Source organism: Crotalus tigris, unplaced genomic scaffold (genome assembly GCF_016545835.1).
Source record: "Crotalus tigris isolate CLP2741 ecotype Arizona unplaced genomic scaffold, ASM1654583v1 scf7180000023746.1698619, whole genome shotgun sequence".
NCBI lineage: Eukaryota > Metazoa > Chordata > Lepidosauria > Squamata > Viperidae > Crotalus > Crotalus tigris.
This window is the reverse complement of record NW_024100155.1, coordinates 1,626,969-1,647,845: the sequence shown is the minus strand read 5'-3', so window position 1 is coordinate 1,647,845 and position 20,877 is coordinate 1,626,969. Positions and strand designations below refer to the sequence as shown.

The 20,877-nt window shown below is 45.3% G+C and overlaps 1 protein-coding gene across 9 annotated transcripts in view; it reads right to left on the bottom strand.

Annotated features, from left to right (window-relative positions):
- Positions 1–20,877, bottom strand: part of CDK5RAP2 (CDK5 regulatory subunit associated protein 2) — a 62,536-nt gene that overhangs the window by 10,364 nt on the left and 31,295 nt on the right. For 5 of the 9 annotated variants that reach the window (XR_005553952.1, XM_039321463.1, XM_039321469.1 and 2 more), the window contains 12 exons: positions 19,588–19,772; positions 17,977–18,430; positions 16,362–16,596; positions 15,156–15,266; positions 12,954–13,515; positions 10,738–10,967; positions 9,519–9,567; positions 8,550–8,668; positions 6,438–6,563; positions 4,851–4,967; positions 3,509–3,722; positions 2,451–2,572 (listed from right to left, as the gene is read on the bottom strand). Coding sequence is in view for 8 of the 9 variants with exons in the window: in XM_039321463.1 (XP_039177397.1) it covers positions 2,451–2,572; positions 3,509–3,722; positions 4,851–4,967; positions 6,438–6,563; positions 8,550–8,668; positions 9,519–9,567; positions 10,738–10,967; positions 12,954–13,515; positions 15,156–15,266; positions 16,362–16,596; positions 17,977–18,430; positions 19,588–19,772 (2,524 nt within the window). In the remaining variant the exon portion in view is untranslated. The remainder of the gene's footprint in view (positions 1–2,450; positions 2,573–3,508; positions 3,723–4,850; positions 4,968–6,437; positions 6,564–8,549; positions 8,669–9,518; positions 9,568–10,737; positions 10,968–12,953; positions 13,516–15,155; positions 15,267–16,361; positions 16,597–17,976; positions 18,431–19,587; positions 19,773–20,877) is intronic. The other 4 variants (XM_039321466.1, XM_039321465.1, XM_039321464.1 and 1 more) reach the window with 4 other exon arrangements.

Below are 20,877 nucleotides of genomic sequence, written 5' to 3'. Positions count from 1 at the left end.
GATAGCAGTCTTCCAATATCTGAGGGGCTGCCCCAAAGAAGAGGGAGTCAAGCTATTCTCCAAGGTTCTTACAAACTATCAGCCTCTTTCATGGAACCAGTTGACCAACTCTTCTAAAGCCAGACAAAATGTAATTGCACCAAAGAGTTCTAGAAGGGCAGGAGTGGAAAAGAAAATAGCCTTGAAATAATCAAATAATCAATAATCAAACTGGACAGCCACTTGTCTGAAATGGCATAGGGTCTCCTGCTTGAGCAGGGGGTTGGACTAGAAGACCTCCAAGGTCCCTTTCAACTCTATTGTTATTATTAAATTTATTATTATTATTATAAATAATAATAATGCTCTTTAAGGAAGAAATCCTTGCCTTGAAGTTCTTTTAAACGGTTTCATCTATCGGAACCATTACATCATTATTATTACGGATCATCGCACAGTCAGCCAGATGTTCAGACTGGATTTAGCTTTTTGTGTACCTATCAAGTCCTTACCAAGGACCTGGGATAGGCAGATGTGGATGGTTGATGGTATTACAGATCTTGTCGCAGGATGGAAGCAGTTCCCTGTAAGGCTGCCTTTTGCAATTGACTGATGGAGAATTTGTCAATGCCAATGGTGTCCAAGTGGTGCTCCAGTTGTTTTGGGATTGCACCCAAGGAACCTATTACTATTGGTGCCATCCTTGCTTGCCTTTGCCACAGTCTTTCTATTTCTATTTGTAGGTCTTTGTATTTTTGTTATCTTCTCCAATTATTATCATTATCATTATTATTATTATCATCATCATCATCATCATCTTTTATTCATTAGACATGAACCTCAGTCAACTGAACATTCAAATTGGCTGGCGCTGATGGTTGACACAGGTTGCTACCAGCCTCCTATGTGTCAACCAGGTATCTCATTATTATTATTATTATTATTATTATTATTATTATTATTATTATTATTATTATTATTATAAATGGTGGCGGTCAAAATGCTGAACGATGCAGAATGTGAGCCAGCTCCCAAAAGTAGGTAGATCATGATTTTACAGAGAAAAAAAAATGCATGCACACAAATGCGCGCACACACACAGCTTCATGTATGCACGTATAACCCTCTGTAGTAATTGCGTTCACTCTCCGAAGATTTAATAAGAGCCAAAAATTATTTTTCACTTTGACTATAAAAGCTAATGTTGCATACCCAGAGCAAAAATTACGTATATTAAAGGGCTGGAGTGAAGAAGATTTATAAATTCTGAAGGATGTTTGAAAGCCTGGTGAGAAGAGAAGACGAGCTTGCTCAAGATTAAATAACAGTAAGAAAAATGTCCTAATTACGAGATGCAGGAGGGGAGGGTGTGAACAGAGGCGAAAAACAAAGGCAGCTTCTCTGCTTGAAACCAGGATGTCTGATCGCCCAAATCAAGGAACTCAAAATTCTTAAAGAGCAAACTTTATGCCAGGGGCTACCAAGGTGGGCTCCGGTGGCCCTACCCCATTAAAAGAAATCCAGGCTCAATCTTGCAAGTTTTCAACAGCTAGCAAAATCTCACCAGAGATATGCAAAACATGGAACGACAGACGCTGCATTGAAAGTTGCAGGCCTCAAGAGTTCAGGTAACCTTACAACAGTTTGCTTAATGGCCATTCAAAGTTACAACGGCACTGAAGAAAAGTTGATTGATGACCAGTTTTTACATTGATAATCACCGCGGCATCCCCACAATCAAAATTCAAGCACTTGGCAATAGAATAGAATAGAATAGAATAGAATAGAATAGAATAGAATAGAATAGAATAGAATAGAATAGAATAGAATAGAATAGAATAGAATAGAATAGAAATTGGAATATAAAATAGAATAGAAATTGGAATATAGAATAGAATAGAATAGAAATATGGAATAGAATAAAGTATGGAACATGGAGAATAGAAGAGAAGAGAAGAGAAGAGAAGAGAAGAGAAGAGAAGAGAAGAGAAGAGAAGAGAAGAGAAGAGAAGAGATAACAGAACAGAACAGAATAGTTGGAAGGGACCTTGGAGGTCTTCTAGTCCAACCTCCTGCTCAGGCAGGAAACCCTATACCATTTCAGACAAATGATTGTCCAATCTCTTCTTAAAAACTTCCAGTGTTGGAACAGTCACCACTTCTGGAGGCAGCTTGTTCCACTGGTTAATTGTTCTCACTGTCGGGAAATTTCTTCTAAGTTCTAGATTGCTTCTCTCCTTGATGAGTTTCCATCCATTGCTTCTTGTCCTGCCCTCAGATGCTTTGCAGAATAGCTTGACTCCCTCTTCTTTGGGGCAGCCCCTGAGATATTGGGAGACTGCTATCATGTCCCCCCTGGTCCTTCTCTTCACTTAGACTAGACCTACCCAATTCCAGCAACCGTTCTTTATATGCTTTAGCCTCCAGTTTCCCTATACTATATTTGAACCGTTTGTTTCTGGTTCCTTTACCTTTTTCATTCCGGAGAGCTTCGTCCAACTTTTCATACACCTTCAGCTCCACTCGCAAGGAACTCAGCAATTTGTCGCTCTCTGACAACTGATGCTGTTTGGTGGCCAGCTCCATCTGCAACCTGGGACATCCCAAGCAAACTAGTCAACGTGGGATTACAATTCCACCTCACAAAGAGGGATCTGACCACGCTAACAACCATGTTTGTTCTCCCCTTCAAACCTGAAACCTGACTTTCCATTAAGGAAGTGGATGCTGGGATCGTTCCTCTAATTTGGTCTTCAGGTCTATGCAAGATCACAACGCCAAATTGCATTCTAACTCTAGTTCTCAGGCTTGTGCGTGAAATTCAACCCATGGGAAAAGGATCTGTGACTTTCCACCCACCCACTGAGGAACAATGTGGAGAGTTTTTCTGTAGCAACATCTGGAAAACAACTCAAAGGTGCTGCTCAGAAAGGCAACTGGACTTTCTTGGGTTTTGTTTCTCCTTGAAAACTCAAAGGTGCTTTTTCAAGAGGCCATTGGACTTCCTTGTTTTTTTTCTTTTGAGGACGTTTCGCTTCTCATCCAAGAAGCTTCTTCAGCTGTGACTGGAGGATGGGGAAAGGAAGGGTTGATAAGCTCCAAGTGGCCTCCACCGCTCTCCGAAAGAGTGCAAATGACCCGCGGTGTGCAAGGCATATAAATCCTTCCATTGCCCACCATCCAAGTCAAAGCTGAAGAAGTTCCTTGGATGAGAAGGAATGGAAGTCCAGTTGCCTCATGAAAAAAGCACCTTTAGGACAACCATGAACGTGGACGGCTGAGAATCTCCGTAGACATTTCCTTGAAAACGTTTCGCTTCTCATCCAAGCAGCTTCTTCAGTTCTACTTGGATGAGAAGTGAAATCATTTCAAGGACCAAAACCAAAGAAGTCCAGTTGCCTTTTTGAGCAGCACCAAAGCTGGATGGTTGACTCTTTGGATTCTCTTCTAGGAAACAACTGGTTCACCATCCCCATTCTGCCCCGTGAGGAGTTCTCTCTGTTTTTCCCACCGTGGATTTAAGGATCACCTGTTCAGTTCGTTCCGGACGTTGTAGATTTCGTGGGTCAGACCCTCGTTTTCGGCCTCTCCTTTCCCCACTTGCTCCCGCAGCTTCTCGTTCTCCTTCTTGAGGTGCTCCTGGTCCTTCTGAAGACGCTCAACGGCCAGGCTCTTCTGGGCCAGGGATTCTCGCAAGGCTTCACTTTCTTTCTGCTTCTCTACCAGGTGAGCCTCAAGTCCTTCTGATACATAACATTTTATTAATTTTCCATTTTTACAAATCGTAAGTGCTTAGTAAGCAACCTGTTGTCTGGGTCCATATTTTTTACTTAATCATACGCATTAAATTCCTAATCTCTACCCCCTTTGCTGGGGAGGAAAGCTATGGCAAATCTAGACAGCATACTAAAAAGCAGAGACATCACCCTGCCAACAAAAGTGCGTATAGTCAAGGCCATGGCTTTCCCAGTTGCAATGTATGGCTGTGAAAGTGGGACCCTAAGAAAGGCTGAGCGCCAAAGAATGGAGGCCTTTGAACTCTGGTGCTGGAGAAGACTCCTGCGAGTCCTCTGGATTGCAAGGCGATCCAACCGGTCCATCCTAGAGGAGATCAACCCCGACTGCTCTTTAGGAGGCCAGATCCTGAAGTTGAAACTCAAGTACTTTGGCCACCTAAGGAGAAGGAAGGACTCACAGGAGAAGAGCCTAATGCTGGGAAAGATGGAGGGCAAGAGAAGAAGGGGACGACAGAGAATGAAGTGGTCACTGAAGCAGCAGGCATGAGCGTCAATGGACTCCAGAAGATGGTAGAGGACAGGAAGGCCTAGAGGAACGTTGTCCATGGGGTCGCAATGGGTCGGACATGACTTCGCAACTAACAACAACAACCCCCTTTTTCCGGCCAAGCATAAACTACGTCCCATATTGAAAATTATTCTATGTCTTCTTTTTCTTTATGCAGGCGTTTTCTTCTACAATGGACAGCCCTGTCTTTGCTCCAGTTCCAGACAGACACGGGTCAAGCAACTTGTCCCAAAGGTGCTTTTTCAAAAAGTAACTGGACTCTGTTTTCCCTTGAGGATGTTGCCGAAGAACTGGAGGAACCTCTTCAAGGAAAAACAAAGGAAGTTTGAAGAACTGAAGGAGCTTCTTGGGCGAGAAGCGAAAAATCTTCAAGGAAAAACCAAGAAAAAGCACCTTTGGGACAACCGGGTGAACATCTTCATCTTCTTTGGAAGACAAGGTCAAAAATGGAAAAGGGGGAAAAAAAAAATCATAGTGCCTTTACTGCTTTCCAACTGAAAATGATCAAGCCTCCACACACACACACACACACACACACACACACACACACACATTATCTATCTCACCTCGGGATCCCTTCTCCAGCATGGCGTTCAAAGTCTGGTTCTGCTTCCTCAGGAAATGAATTTCAGAGGTCAGGCAATTCAGTTGCTCCGATCCCCGGATGCCAACCTTCGCTAAGTCTATCAATATATACATAAAAAGTGATTGAGGAGTCACCTTTGGATCAGTCAAGATTAGACTTCTTCCCACCCACCCCCTGGAGGAGAACCATTTAAACAAAGCAGGGAGGGAGGTTTTTTTAAAAAAAAAATAGAGAGAAGAAAAGCTATTTATCCCCGATATATTCTCAAGGTTATCACGGGTACCAGGGCAAAAAAAAAAAAAAAGAATCCAGCTGGACTTTTTTTTTAGCAAGTCACCCCAAACGGAGTTTGTATCCTGGGCTGATATCAGCCAGGCTGCCTATTGGCTAATAATGGTGGGGGGGGGGGGAGAAACAAGGCTCCTCTATTTAATCTGGGCCACCAGCCAGAGATTGTAAACAGACAGCTTTGCTGTCATTTGCAACAACCTAGTAAATTGCCCCGCAGGTTTTGATTTATTTCATTTTATTTTTTTGAAGGGGGGAAACGTCAGGGTTGGCTGGCTGCTTTTTGAGCTCTCCTGCTGATCCAGGATTCCAGCTGCCTCAACAGAAGCCGGTCGATAGGGCTTGGCAGGGAGAGGATCCTGGTGCCGGGGGCTGCTTTTGCAAAAGGTCGGGGGCGGCTGTGCAAAGCAAAATGAGCTCTTTTTTTTAGAGGGGAGCCGCTCCAGCCCAAACACAAAACAGAGGGACGGGTCGTCTGTGTCCTGGTTAGTATATCTGCTGTGATAGAAGAGGGTTGAACTGGGGGGAGGAGGGGGAGGACCTTGGTGTTTTCTCTGAGCTTGGTGGTTTTCTTGAAGACATTTCGCGACCCTACTAGGTAACATCATCAGTGCTAGAAGGGAGTTGGGTTTGCAGGGAGGAGGAGAAGGGGGGGGAGAGGAGTAGGAGGAAGGTCCTTGGTATTCTCTGAGCTTGGTGGTTTTCTTGCAGACATTTCATTACCCTACTAGGTAACATCATCAGTGCTAGAAGGAAGTGGGTTTGCAGGGAAGAGGAGGAGGAGGAGTGTGGGGTCCTTGGTGTTCTCTGAGCTTGGTGATTTTCTTGCAGACATTTTGTGACCCTATTAGGTAACATCATCAGTGCTAGAAGGGAGTTGGGTTGGCGAGGAGGAGGAGGACGACAACGACTGTGGGGTCTTGGTGTTCTCTGAGCTTGGTGGTTTTCTTGCAGACATTTCGTGACCCTACTAGGTAACATCATCAGTGCTAGAAGGAAGTGAGTTTGCAGGGAGGAGGAGGACGAGGTCATCCTTGATGCTCTCTGGGCTTGGTGATTTTCTTGCAGACATTTCATTACCCAACCGGGGAACATCATCAGTGCTGCGTGATGACCAAGGATGATCATCAGTGCCTTGATGATGCTTCTACATCTGGTGTCCTCTGGGTGACTTGTATGGGGTAGTGGGCAGCACCAAAACTGCGAAAGTGTGAGCCACACCCTGCCACGGGAGCAGAGGCCATGGGTCTCTGAGGACTTAGGCACCAAAGCATCTTACCTTGGTCTGGGCCGGGAACTGGGACCTGTTGCTCCAGGTGCTTCCTCAGATGCTCGTTCGTTTTTATGGATTCTTCCAGCCGATGTCTCAGCAAGCGTATTTCTTGGAGATGTTCCATCAACAGCTCTGAAGAAATTCCAGAGATTGGCTCTAATCAGCTTAGGTTGGGAGGTGGCAGGGAAGCAATGTGGAGTTTAGGATGCTGCAAACCTTCTGGGGTCAGTGATGGCTCCTCCAGATATTGGGAAGAAACCTTCAAAATCAAGTCCAATTCCCTTCCCAGGCCACATGGGACACCCGATATCCCTTAAACACGTCATGCACAGGCCCAACTTCATCTCATCCACCTAAAAGGTCTTCTGCTCAAGCAATCTTTTTTTTTTTTTTGATGCCACCTCCCTTCAGAAGGAGGAGAACGGCTTAAAAAAACTAGCGAAGATGGACAGCAGGAGATAGACGGGAGGAAGGAAACTGCCTGGAGCTGCAACCCAGCAGCTTTATTTACATTTATATTTCTTTATTTGCTAACTAGTCTTTATTTACATTTACATTTCTTTATTTACTAACTAGTCTTCTCGATAGCTGCAGTCCAGCTATCTGGAAGACCAGTTAGTAAATAAAGAAATGTAGCCACTTAGCGTCTTGGAAGTGGTATATAAAAGAAAGAAACTAAAACTGGAGTAAGAGGCAGAGTACTTAGAACAGAATAACGTAGTTCAAAAGGACCTTGGAGGTCCTCTAGTCCAACCCAAGCAGGCGACCCTACACCATTTCTGTCACATGGCAATCCAGAACAAGATGCCTGTAGAAAGGGTGACAGGCAACTGAAGTGATTAGTATTAGATGCTATTAAAATTCCCCTACAGAGGAAACATAACGTGACAAAGTGAGTTTCCCAGCTTAGCTACTTAACTAGCTCCTGAATTATGGGGTACCCCCTCAAAAACCATCTACATTAAAATACTGGTGGGCACAACTGTGTGAGAAAAAAGGCACTTTTTTTCTCCATCTGGGTAATTAAAAGAAATCTGCCCAGACCACAATATCCCAATTCACTGGCACCCCTGTTGCTTCAACTCCTTTCTCCTTCCATCCAGGACCTGTCCTTCAAAAGCAGGCCCACCACCAGCCATCCTAGACCCACCCAAAAATGTTGCTCTCCAATTCTTAGTTATTTTCATAATCCAGCTCACTGGAAAAAACAGACACCCAGTATCCAGTGTCATCTAAAGACGCTCTTCCTGTTTCAGGCCCGTTCGCTTTGCAACATGCTCTGAATTTCCGCTGACCCGATCTGGAAAAATAATTCCATGAAGTGAGCGTGGCTTTGAGCCTTGCGTCAGCTAAAACGAAGCACCGAGGGTCTCGCTGCTTCTGCCCGCTTGTATTCTTGTACCTTTGAGGGCGCAATGGGTGGAGCAACGGACCGTTCCCCACCGGCTTTGCATTTCTGCTTCGCTCCGGGGTCGTTCCCTTCATTTGACAGCCCGGGTCTTGTCGTTCTGCTCACTCACTGTCTAAGCTTCTAAACTCCTGTGGCCGTCGCCAAATGTTTTTTTGTTTTTTTTTTGGGCGCTGTCCGGTTGTCAGCCTGCCGATTGCAACCTGAAGGCAACGGATGCACAAGGTGTGCGTTTCTGGGCCAGGGCTCCCATCAATTATGCAACGTAGGAAAGCCGACACCGGTTTCTCTGAAGTTGGACAGCCTAGAATTTAATCCTTGCCTGCTGATTATTGGGCAGGCAGTTTAGGGGCATTTTTGGGGGGTTAAAAAGAAACTCACAAACCACAGGTGAAGAGGAACCCACGGGTGGAATAGGCTTCTGAGCTTTCAAGAGTCAAAGCCAAGCCGAAACAGCCTTTGGAGCCCATGTAAGGATCTCAGAAGGTGGACTCCTCCATGAATGCATCCTGTCCTTTTGAAAACTCCTTACCTGCTGGATTTGAAGGCACAAAGAGTCACCTCCAAGTCCAGCCTGCTGGCTTGAGCAGAGGGTCAGACTGGAAGACCTCCAAGGTCCCTTTTAACTCTGTCATTCGGTGACTCTGACTCGGCAAGACTGTCACTCCTTCAGCATTCCCGGCGCATCGGCCAGACAGACCAATGTTTACCTGGTGGAAACTTGGTTGGGGTGGCAGAGGGTTTCTCCTTCCCGCTCTCCGCTTCTTCTTGTCCACGCGTGGGCACCTCCAAAGAGGTCAGGTGCTGGGATACCTCAAAGTCAGACAAGCTACAGGGAGAAAGAAAATGGGCAAGCTTTAAATACGGGGAGTCCTCCACTTACGACTACGGTTGATGACCAAATTCCTGTGGCTCAGTGAGACGCTTGTTAAGCTTGGAGCTTTGCCCCACTTTGCGACGTTGCTGGCCACCGTGGTTAAGGGAATCACGGGACTCATCAGATTGTTACTAATGGCTCCCCCATTGACCTTGCTGGTCAAAAGGCCGCAGAAGGGGAATCGCATGGAAGCCCAGACCACTGCAACATGTCATAATCATGAGCCATTTGCCAGTTTTGATCTGGTGGCCATGGAGGATGCTGCAACGGTTGTAAGCCTGAAAAACAGTCTTAAGTCCCTTTTTTCGGCGCCGTTATAACTTCAAACGGGCACTAAATGAACGTAAGTCAAGGATTACCTGTATTTTGCTGGATGTTCTGTTTGAATTGGGATGTACCACCAAGAGAGGGAAGGATTGAGCTGTGCCCCCCCCCCAAAGAAAATAAATGGCTCTATAGGAATAGAAGCTGGAAGGGACCCTGGAGGTCCTCTAGTCCAGCCCCCTGCTCAGGCAGGAGAACCTATACCATCTCAGACAGGTGAATGTCCAGTCTCCTCTTAAAAAACCTCCAGTGATGGAGCACCCACAATTTCTGGGGGTTAGCTGTTCCACTGGTTGATTGTCCTCACTGTCAGGAAGTTTCTCCTTAAGTTGTCATTGTGTAGACAGATCTCCACAAAATGCCCAGGCACACCAAACAGGAGGACGAGTGCTCAGGCGGATGTTTGCTCAGCGCACAATTCCATCTCAACATTTAAAAACAGGGGAAGGTCCTGATAGAAAGCCATTCTAGGACCTACCTCTGGGCAAGGTGGCAGAGCTTGGTCATGTCCTCCTCTATTGATTCTCCTACAAAGCCAGGGAGAAGAAAATAAATAAATCAATTACAATGAAGGGGAATATGTGTAGCTCATGGTTGAAATGTTTGAAATGAGGAATCCGTGGTGCTTTCTGTGCTTGCTTGTCTTCTTGCAGATGGTTCATGACCCAAATTAGGTGACACCATCCGTGCTAAAAGGGAGGAGGAGGAAGAGGAGGAGGAGGACGACAACTACGGGGTCCTTGGTGCTCTCTGAGCTTGATTGTTTTCTTGCAGACGTTTCATTACCCTAACTAGGTCACATCAGTGCTATAGTAGTAAGGAGTGCTGTTTGCTGTCGGTTTATATTCTGGGGTCTTGCCTGTCTGTCTGTGTGTGTGTGGGGGGGGGTCTTAGAGATTATTTGGTTGGGCTGTTTACTAATGGCTTATGTGGTCCATGCTGGCTGAGGAATTCTGGGAGTTGAAGTCCACAAGTCTTAAAGTGGCCCAGTTTGAAGACCCGATTTAGGGATTACATAAATCAGTAAAGCAAGTTGGAACAGGCAGAGCAGATTTCCCAAACCTGGGCCCACTCAGAAGGGTCTTCTCATCCTTCCCAAGCAGACTGACCCTGGCTGGCTGGCTAGGGATGATTGGAACTGTAGTCCCATGTCTCTAAAAGGCACGGTGCTGGGGAAAGTAGAAACTCAGGGCTGGGAGTGGAGGCCTAAATTGACCCATTGTCTTTTTTTCCTTTGGACTGCAAGGCGATCCAACCGGTCAGTCCTAGAGGAGATCAACCCCGACTGCTCTTTAGAAGGCCAGATCCTGAAGTTGAAACTCAAGTACTTTGGCCACCTAATGAGAAGGAAGGACTCACTGGAGAAGAGCCTGATGCTGGGAAAGATGAAGGGCAAGAGAAGAAGGGGACGACAGAGAAGGAGGTGGCTGGATGGAGTCCCTGAAGCAGTAGGCGTGAGCTTCAAGGGACTCCAGAAGATGGTAGAGGACAGGAAGGCCTGGGGGAACATTGTCCATGGGGTCGCGATGGGTCAGACACAACTTCGCAACTAACAATAACTTTTTTCCTTCTTTTTTTGGTCCACAGAACCCGAAGTCATGATGGGACGGGGGGTGAAGCCTGGAGGGACAATCAGAAGATGGACACCACCACCAACCACCGCCGCCAAAGTTCTCAAGAAGGTGACAGCAACCCACCATAGAGACACTGATGCTCCAGCCTCTCAAACAGCTGGGCGCTTTGGTTGAGCTGCTCCCGGAAGCTCTCGGCCACGTAGTAATCCACTTCGCTGTCCCGCAGGAGATCTTCGAAAGTTCGGATCAAGTTGGACAGGTGTTGTCGGTACGTGGCACAAATGTGGTGGCTCCGGTGGATTTCCTGGCGTTGGGACCGCTCGGGAAGTGACGGGCAGAGGGAGAGAGCTTGCCTGCGAAACGAAAGCCACAGCTCCAGCCAAGCTTTCTGCAGCTGCCCTTTCTAAACGATTATTTATTTTGTTGAGAAAATTGATATGGCCGCCCGCTCGCTCTTAGAGACTCCGGGCGGCTTACAAACAAAAAATAAATAAAAAAAAACCCCCAATACAGGTAAGTCCTCGATTTATAACAGTTCATTTAGTGATTGAAAAAAGGGACTTGGTTTTTTTCATCCCACCCTCGCAGCATCCCCATAACTAGGCGATCGAAATTCAGACGCTTGGCAACTGACTTGTACTTATGACGGGATCGTGTGATCTCCTTTTGCGGCCTTCTGCTAAGCAAAGTCAACGGGGAAATCCAGATTTACTCAACAAACTGGGTTACGAACTTAACAGCTGCAGGGATCCCCTTAACCATTCTGGCAAGGAAAGTTTGCACAATGAGACAAAATGGACCTAACGAATGTTTCGCTCTGCAACCGTGGCCGTTAAGTCAAGGGCTGCCTGTGTTTAACCAGAAAAACAATAATCCCTTAACACACACACACACACACACCCTTTTCAGGTGCTTGATAGGGAAAACAAAATTGAGATTTTCATCCCTTTCCAGAATTACCACAAGACCTGTGGACGTCAACTCCCAGAATTCCCCTGTGCTGGCTGGGGAATTCTGGGAATGGAAGTCCACGAGGGTTGCAAGTTGAGCAAGGTTGGAACCGGCCCCTGTTTGAGACTCTCTGCAAATCTAGACGAAACTGTTATAAATCCTTCCATCGGTCCTGCCAATCCTTTGATATTCTTTTTTTTTTTCTTCCTGTATCTATCCAGGAGAGATGAGGCAGATCAGGAGCTCAGCCCCGGCTATGGAGAATGATATTTGGGTGTTTGCAAACCTATTTTCACTTCTCCGGTTCAGCTTGGCTAACCGGGTTCGAACCAAAATGTGCTTTAACGCAGAAAATAAAATTGAGGACAGGCTTCCCGCTGTGCTCCAGGATGGATTTTTCCATTCCTTTGCCTAGATGATATATTTCTGCATTTCATTTACAGGAATGGGGGAGGGGGTGGTTGTGGTTCTTTTTCCCCTTCCTATCATGGGCTTTGACAAGTGCAAATCAAATGCTGATTTTTCTCAAGGGGAAGAGGCTGCGTTTTTTTTTTAAATAAAAAGCCTAACAGGGGAATAAACTGGACAGGTAAGATGGTTGAAGGTGGTGTTTCTCTGCCATTCCCTAAAATACAGAGTTTCTGAGTCTTCAGATTGACATAAGAGCAGATAATTAGAATAAACAGAATTGGAAGGATTGGGGTTAGATAGACAGACAGACAGATGAATAGATAGATAGATTGATAGGTAGACAGATAAATTGATAGGTAGACTGATAGATAGATTGATAGGTAGAGATGTAGATAGATTGATAGGTAGATAGGTAGATGATAGATTGATAGGTAGATTGATAGACTGATAGGTAGTTAGGCAGGTAGTTTGATAGGTAGATAGATAGGTAGAGAGATTGAGAGGTAGATAGGTAGAGGACAGATTGATAGGTAAGTAGGCAGATAGGTTGATAGGTAGATTGATAGGTAAAGAGATTGATAGGTAGATAAGTAGATGATAGATTGATAGGTAGGTTGATAGATTGATAGGTAGATTGATAGATTGATTGATAGGTAGGTAGGCAGATAGGTTGATAGGTAGATAGATAGGTACAGAGATTGAGAGGTAGATAGGTAGATTGATAGACTGATAGATAGGTAGGTAGATAGGTTGATAGGTAGATATATAGCTAGATGGTAGATAGGTAGGTAGGTAGATAGGTTGACAGGTAGATAGATTGATAGGTAGATGATAGGTAGCAATACCAACAGCACTTAGACTTAATGGAAGTCAAAGTGGAAGACTACCTGGAGTATAACCACGGTTTTGTTTTGTTTTGATTTGTAGGCACCCTCAACCACAACCCTTTCTCCAAGGGTGAGCCGGGGGCTACTCACCCGGCCTGGGACAGGCTTTTCAGCTTGTCGTGCAGACGATGGACCTCATCAACCAGCTTCATGTTGGCCATCTGCTCTTTCTCGAGTTCAGCCTCGTTTTCCGACAACAACTCTTTGAGCTTCTGCAGGGTCTGGTCATTTGAGGGTCCAGATCCATCCTCCTCCTCCACGCCTTCCTTCAGCTGCGTTTCGTTGGAGAAGCTGGTCCATTCCGGGTCGCTTTCCTTCAACCCTGCAGGAGAAGGGCTCTCCCCATCACTCCGAAGGTGATCCAGAGGGTCGCTGGGAGGAGGCTGTTCGACCAGATCAAACTGGACCAGCAGCATCTGATACTTCTCCATTATGGACTTCAGATCCCGGATCCTTTGCCTCAAGTCTTCAATGTCATCCACAGCTTCGCAATCAAACACATCGAAGCTCATGACGCTCTGCTTAAGAGAAGGGCTCTTCCCATCCCGGAACGTGGCCGTGACATCCCTGCACTGCTTCTGAGGGACATCAACCGGGGGGAGAAGTTCTTGCAAAGCAGACTGTCTTGACCCGGGGGTCTTCCTTTCGGTTTCTGAAATGGAAAAAGGCAAAGGCATTTAACCAAAGAGAAGACAAGAAACAACGGTTGGAAACTGATCAAAGAGAGAAGCAACCTAGAACTAAGGAGAAACTTCCTGACAGTGAGAACAATTAACCAGTGGAACAACCTGCCTCCAGAAGCGGTGAATGCGCCAACCCTGGAAGTTTTTAAGAAGAGACTGGACAGCCGTTTGTCTGGAATGGTACAGGGTTTCCTGCCTGAGCAAGGGTTGGACTAGATGGCCTTCAAGGTCCCTTCTAACTCTGTTATTGTCTCCTTGCCCTCCTGCCCATCTTGATGAAAGCTGGAAGGGTTTGTTCCGGGTCGCAGGAATGTTCAGGGTGAAATGTATTTATGAACAAGCTTCTAGCATTGATGATGTTACCTAGTTAGGTTATGAAATGTCTGCAAGAAAACAAGCCAGCTCAGAGAGCACCAAACAGCCTACAGTTCTCCTCCACCACCACACCACCACCACCTCCTCCTCTCCACAAACCCCACTCCCTTCTAAACTAATGATGTTATCTAATTGGGTTATGAAACGTCTGCCACAAAACAATATCAGAGAGCACCAAAGACCCCACAGTTCAACCCCGAGTTACGAATGTTCTCTTCCATTGGTACCATTTTACACTTCTTTATGTCTTAGATGTATATCCCAGCCTGTTTCCAGCCGCTTAAAATGGCATCCATCACATTCCTGCTACCAATTTCTTTTCACTAGTTGCCGATCCTGAGTTGTAAGCCGAGATAAGGGAGAATGACTGGCACAAAAAAAAACCTCATTTAATGAGCTTCCATGGGGGTGGGGAGGTTGAGCTGTAGCCTTCAACCTGTGCCTTTTTAATTTCAGCCTGCCACCTTAGGCTCCCCACTACCTGTAGTTCTTCACATAATTAAATAAATGTCCGTGTGCATATAGGTTTAAAAAAAAAGACACTCTAATTTTGCTGGTGTTTGTATGCAGCCGCTTTCTCTTCCCTTTCCTATTTGTTATTCCATTTTGCAATGAAAGAAATTATTGATGGAGTAGCTTTGGAGGTCTCTTTGATGTCTAGGAAGAGGGAATGGAAAATCTGGTAGCAGGTTCACTCCATGATCATTAATCCCGTGTACGAACCACTTGAAGCTTGTTCAGTTACGTCCTGAGAAATTCAAATGGAGGCGGGGAAACGGGGAAAGAGATTTTTTTTTTTGTAGCTCACAAAATGTGCTTGTTAGAAGGCACTAATGGCAATTTAAAAATAAAATTAGAGAGGATCAGAGGAATTTCATCGCTTCCGGCTCAGAGGGAAGCTATACCTCCAATTATACATCAATTATACACCGCTGACAAGTCAAATATATATATATATATATATATATATATATATATATAAAAATTCTCAGAAGCTGCTTTTCCAAACTACAAACAGGAGGCTGGAGAGGAACAATTCACTTCAGCAAGTCAACTATTAGACAGAATAGTTTAACAGCAGTAACCACATGGCTAACCTGTATTTTGGGTTTTGTTTTGGTTTTTTTTGTTGTTGTTTTTTTTGTAAGTTGGGTTTGCAAACTGTACACGTTGCAAATTGCACCCGTATAAAAATAATAACAGCTGCAGAAATTCAAAGTAGGGGAAAATGTACCTAATTGGGTCAAGTTGCTGATGCTCTGATCCTGGTCTGTTTGGACAGGGCTTTGGATGCTGGGCGGGCTAACATCTGCTTCAAAGACTTCTGGTTTGGTTGCCGATGCTTCTGAAAAAAAAAAAAAGGTGATATTTTGAGTTTAAGTGAGCGGGAAATGACAATGTTTAAAAATGAAAATAAAATTTGAAAAGGGGGGGGAGAAAGGAATTTTTTAAAAATTCACTAGCCGCTTTCTATTTTAAGGGGGAAATGGTGATTCTGCTAACTGTTTTAAACTAACTGTTAAAAGTAAGCGTTTATTACATTCTTGGAACAAGAATAACATATTCCTTGTATATATACAGTATTTTTCTGTTTAACCTCCTTTAGGCTCTTTCGTGAGTCTATCCATGTACTTTTTCTAAGTTTATCTTCTTTTGTCTGTATGTTATCTAAAGCATAACATGATAATTGGAGAAACTGAACAAAATGAAAATAAAACTCAACTATTGTTGCCTCTTTCGTGACAAGTGTCTGTCTATCTATCTATCTATCTATCTATCTATCTATCTATCTATCTATCCATCTATATCTATTTATCTATCTATCCATCTATATCTATCTATGTATCTATCTAACTATATCTATGTATCTATCATCTAACTATATCTATGTATCTATCTATCTATCTATCTATCTATCTATCTAAATAACTATATCTATCTATCAATCATCTATCTATTATATATATATCTATATATCTATCATATATATATTATATATCTATGTATCTATCTATCTATCTATCTATCTATCTATCTATCTATCTATCTATCCATCCATGTATATATCTAACTATATCTATGTATCTATCTATCCTATATCATCCATCCGTCTATCTATCTATCTATCTATCTATCCTATATCATCTATCTATCTATCTATCTATCTATCTATCTATCTATCTATCTATCTATATCCATCTATATCTATATATCTAACTCTATATCTATCTATCTATCTATCTATCTATTTATCTATCTATCTATCTATCTATCTACTTCTCTACTTGTCTGTCTGTCTGTCTATCTATCTATATCTCTCTCTATACACACACACACACACACACACACACACACACACACACACACACACACTTGTTAGACCAAAGGAACGGAAGAGGAGAAAGTCTGGTTGGCTTCCTTCTGTGCTATCTCACCATACCTGCTTGTTTGTCTTCTTCCCATACGTCTTTCCGGTTGGAGCCATGACCCTCAGCCTCACTTTGCTGGGCCTCTTCTCGGAGGGGCCTTCCCTTCAGCCCTTGGTCCAGGGTGAAGACACAATGCTGGAGATCTGGCCTGGGCAGGGGGGTCACTAAGGAGATGCTCCCCATGGATCTTGAGGGTTTCAGTAAAACAGGCAAGCGAGATTTCTTAGGTTGGTAACAAGAGTTGCTCTGCACAAAACAGGAGACCAAGAAAAGATTAAGCGGCACCTCGATAAAGACCAGAAGGAGAAGGAAATGCAGTCTGATAGAATCCAGGACAAGCTGAGGGGGGAGAAAAAAAAGGGGGTGCCTTTTGTGTCTGGGGGTGTGCGGGAGGGAGGACACACCGCAACTGAAGAAGAAGAAGAAAAAAAATCAGCCTTGCAGGGCTGCAAAACAAGGGAGTGTTTGGGCTGAGTTTGGGCAGAAGCGCCACCTGTAAACTTAGCAAGCTGGATTTCTATAGATTCTTTTTAAAATGTAATTCTTATCTACCTTTCTTCTTCCTCCCCTTTCTTCCTGTGAACCCTCGCAAGTTCAGAAAGATTTAAAAAAAAAATGGAAGCACATCGACACCCCATGCATCATTAACTTAAGAAATTACCCTTGAATGTTGCAATAACTACGAAAATGGCCCGTTATTTCTGCGCATTAAGGATGTTCAGGAAAAGGGCTCTAGCAGCGACTGATTAGCTGTAATAGAGAATAACGGCTAATAGCTAGAAGCGATGTTACTCCCACTGCTTCAGAGTTTCTCCTGGGTGGTGGTGATGGGACAAAGCCCCCCCCCTTGAAGGCCCACCCTGAGTGGAGATCTCTTTGCCTCAGTTACTCGCTGAGTAAGGGGTGAGGGGATTGGGAAGAGAGAGGGGAAAAATTGAAATGGTCCAGCGATCCTCCGTGGTAAGAGCTGAACATCTGCAGATCTTTCAGGAGGTCCACCAACAACATCTACAGATCTTTCAGGAGGTCCACCAACGGTGTCTGAGCAGAGCAGGGCTCATGGAAAGGCATCTACCTTCCCACCTGCTTCAGACCAAGTGTCTCTTTCTCACCTGGCCTGGACATATTTAGCTTAGTTGGGCCGGAGCGCAAAATGTGTTTGGTGTCTTCCAAAGCAGAGATCCAGGTCCATATAGGGAAAACAAGGCCAACTAGAGACTATGGGACTCTATCTTTCACTGGGCGGCCCCTGACACTAACTCAACCAGATCAGCAAGGATTTCTTCTTCCATGTATTCTGTAGTTGCCATGTACTCACTAGCACTGATGACGTTACCTAGTTGGGTCATGAAACGTCATGAAACGTCTGCAAGAAAACCACCAAGCTCAGAGAGCACCAAGGTTGACTCCTCCTCCTCCTCTGTCTTTCTTGCAGATGTTTCATGACCAAACTAGATGACATCATCAGAGCTATCAGGGACTAGCACCTTCCACTTCCTTCTAGTATCGATGATGTTCCCTAGTGGGTCGTGAAACGTCTGCAAGACGACCACCCAGCTCAGAGAGCCCCGAGGATCCCGCAAGTCAACCTTGAGCTACAAGGCGCCTTCTCCAATCGATACTCACTTTGTTTGCTTTGCTGACCGGAAGGAGAGACTTCTGCGGATCGCCCTTGACAGAGACGGACCTCTGCCAGCAATCCTTGTCAAACCAAGAAGATTGGGGGGCAGCTCCATCTTCAGAGACCGGCGTCCTTTGGCCTTCGTGCTTGGGCCTCGTGGTGCCGTCCGACCCGGTTACCGTTTGGGTAGCCGTGTCCTTCACTTCCACTTTGGACGATTCCATCTCCACGTCCAACTCGTGCCCATTTCCATCTAGGCCAGGCGCAGGTTGCGATTCGCCTTGTTGCTTCAACGTGACGTTGGCTTGCATGAGCTGTTCAAGTTCAGCTCTCAGCTGAATAATCAACTGCTTAAGATCACCTTCCTCTTTATTCTCCAGATCATCATTTAAACTGTCTTGCTCGGCGATTTTCTGAGGCTCTAATGGATTATTTGCAGCTTTCTTCTCTTCTTGCCTGCTTTTTTATGCCAGGAGCGTAGAGGGGCGGAGGGAGAAATATAACAAAATGATTTTTTTAAAAAAATAAGAAGAAGAAGAAACCGCAAAACAGTTTCCAGGCTCACAATAAAGCCTAAATAAATCCTTTCTCATGCCAACCCCCTCAAAGAGAATCAGAGGAGAAACTTTGGGGGTGGAGGATTAACCAAACAGTAGGTGTTGCTTTAAAAAAAAAAAAAAAGGAAAACAAAATAGGAGAGATTCAGAAATACACTTAATCCAAACAGTTATCCAGAAACGATTAGGTATAATTTGGCGACGGTTTAAAAATAAATAGCAGGCTGGCCAGGAAAAAACAACAACAACAAAATCCTTGGATGGGAGCTGCCATTTTTTTCCCCCTAGAAAATGGGAATAATTTTCTCATTTATCACAGTCGGGCAGCTTCGGTGGAGACGCAAAAGGGCAGAGAGGAACCTCAAGGGCTCCGGAGGCAGTGGCTAAACGCCAAACTCACTCTGCTGTTTTTTTTCCAGAATGAAGCGTTCAAAACAGGCGGTCCTCAACTCAGCAGGGTTGCCAACTTTGGATGACAACAGATGGAGATGCAGCCATTTTCTCTTTTTTCGCTTTTAGAGTTAGATGATGCTGGGGGGGGTGGGGGGGATGCACAGGAGAGTCTAGCTCAGTGGTTCTCAACCTTTTTAATGCTGCGGCCCCCAACCGGCCGTAAGTCGAGGACTACTCAACCGGTCGTAAGTCGAGGACTACTCAACTGGTGCAGCACCGTTGGCAGAATGGGACTTTTGGCGGGCTCAGCAGGGCAGAGACAGCCTGGACAATTCCGATTGGCTTTTGAAAGCCAATAGAATTAGACTCTATTCAATTTGACGTGGGTGGTCTCACCTGCTTGGCCCCCTCCCTGGAGGAAGCCTCTTCCCTCCACGCCACCCCCTAAATTGCCAAGAAGGAAAGTCGCCCCATAAATCTAGCTTTGCTCTCCTGATTACTTAATTGCATGAGGAGCTGAAACCCTTCCGAAGCAGCTAGCTAGTTTCTCCCAGGTAAATTAGAGAAGGGGCCATTATCTCCCTTTTCGACTTTCCGTGCAATTGCTTCCTTCGTTCCTCCAGGAAGACGGCTGTCCAAATTGCCGTGTCTGAGCTGCTCACTCACCGAGATCCCAATTCTGCCGCTCTGTTTTCATTCGGAAGGCACACAGGCGAAGACGTCTCTTCCTGACTCTCACAATGGTTGCCCGCTGCGCTCCCGTCAAAGTATTTGCCAGCCACCGGCTCAGCTTCAAACTCCGGCGGGTTCAGGGTCTTGTAAGGTTGATCCAAAGAGTCTAAAGGGATGATCTGATGGAAAGGAAAAGAGGCATTGGTCTTTGACTGCCAGAAAGGAAGCATGTAGGCCCCTGTCCGCCAATCTAGAGGCAGGAGAAGTGGAGGAGAGCCATTGACTCTGGCCAAAGAGAAAAGACCCCGTAGTAACCACCTGGATGCTGGAGTTGGGACGCTGACAATGAAATCCAGCCTTGCAGAGACTTGGGTCCTGTCCTGGGTTGAGCCAGCACCAGGGTTTGTGACTCTGCTCAACAGCCCAAGCAGAAATGCCCATGATGGATTCCCCCTTTGGGTCAAGGAGGGGAGGGGATAGGGGAAGGGAGGGGTGGAACAGAAGAGAAGGCAAAAGGGAGAAGGGGAAGTGGGAAGGGAAGGGGAGTAAATGGGTGAAGAAGGGAAGGATAGAGAAGGGAAGGGAAGGGAGTAAATGAAGAAGGGAAAGGAAAGAAAAGGAAGGGAAGGGAGTAAATGAGTGAAGAAGGGAAGGGAGTAAATGGATGAAGAAGGGAAGGGAAAGGAGTAAATGAGTGAAGAAGGGAAGGGAAGGGAATAAATGAGTGAAGAAGGGAAGGATAGAGAAGGGAAGGGAGTAAATGAGCGAAGAAGGAAAGGGAAGAGAAGAGAAGGGAGTAAATGGATGAAGAAGGGAAGGGAAAGGAGTAAATGAGTGTAGAAGGGAAGGGAAGAGAAGGGAGTAAATGAGCGAAGAAGGGAAGGAGAAGGAAAGGGAGTAAATGAGCGAAGGGAAGAGAAGAGAAAGGAGTAAATGGATGAAGAAGGGAAAGGAAGGGAGTAAATGAGTGTAGAAGGGAAGGGAGTAAATGGGTAAAGAAGGGAAAGGAAGGGAGTAAATGAGTGAAGAAGGGAAGGGAAGGGAAGGGAAGGGAAAGGAGTAAATGGGTGAAGAAGGGAAGGGGAGGGGAGGAACACTAATAGAGCAATGACAGAAGAACTGGAGTTTTTTTCCTCCCATCAGCCTGTAACTTCAGCGAGGCGTACATGGAATTGTAAACCCATGAATCCTTGCTGGGCATTTCTCTTCAGGCCACCAAAGAGAGACAAACTTCAAACCCAACCGCCCCGCCTATCCTTGAAGGACCCATCGGAGCCATTCATT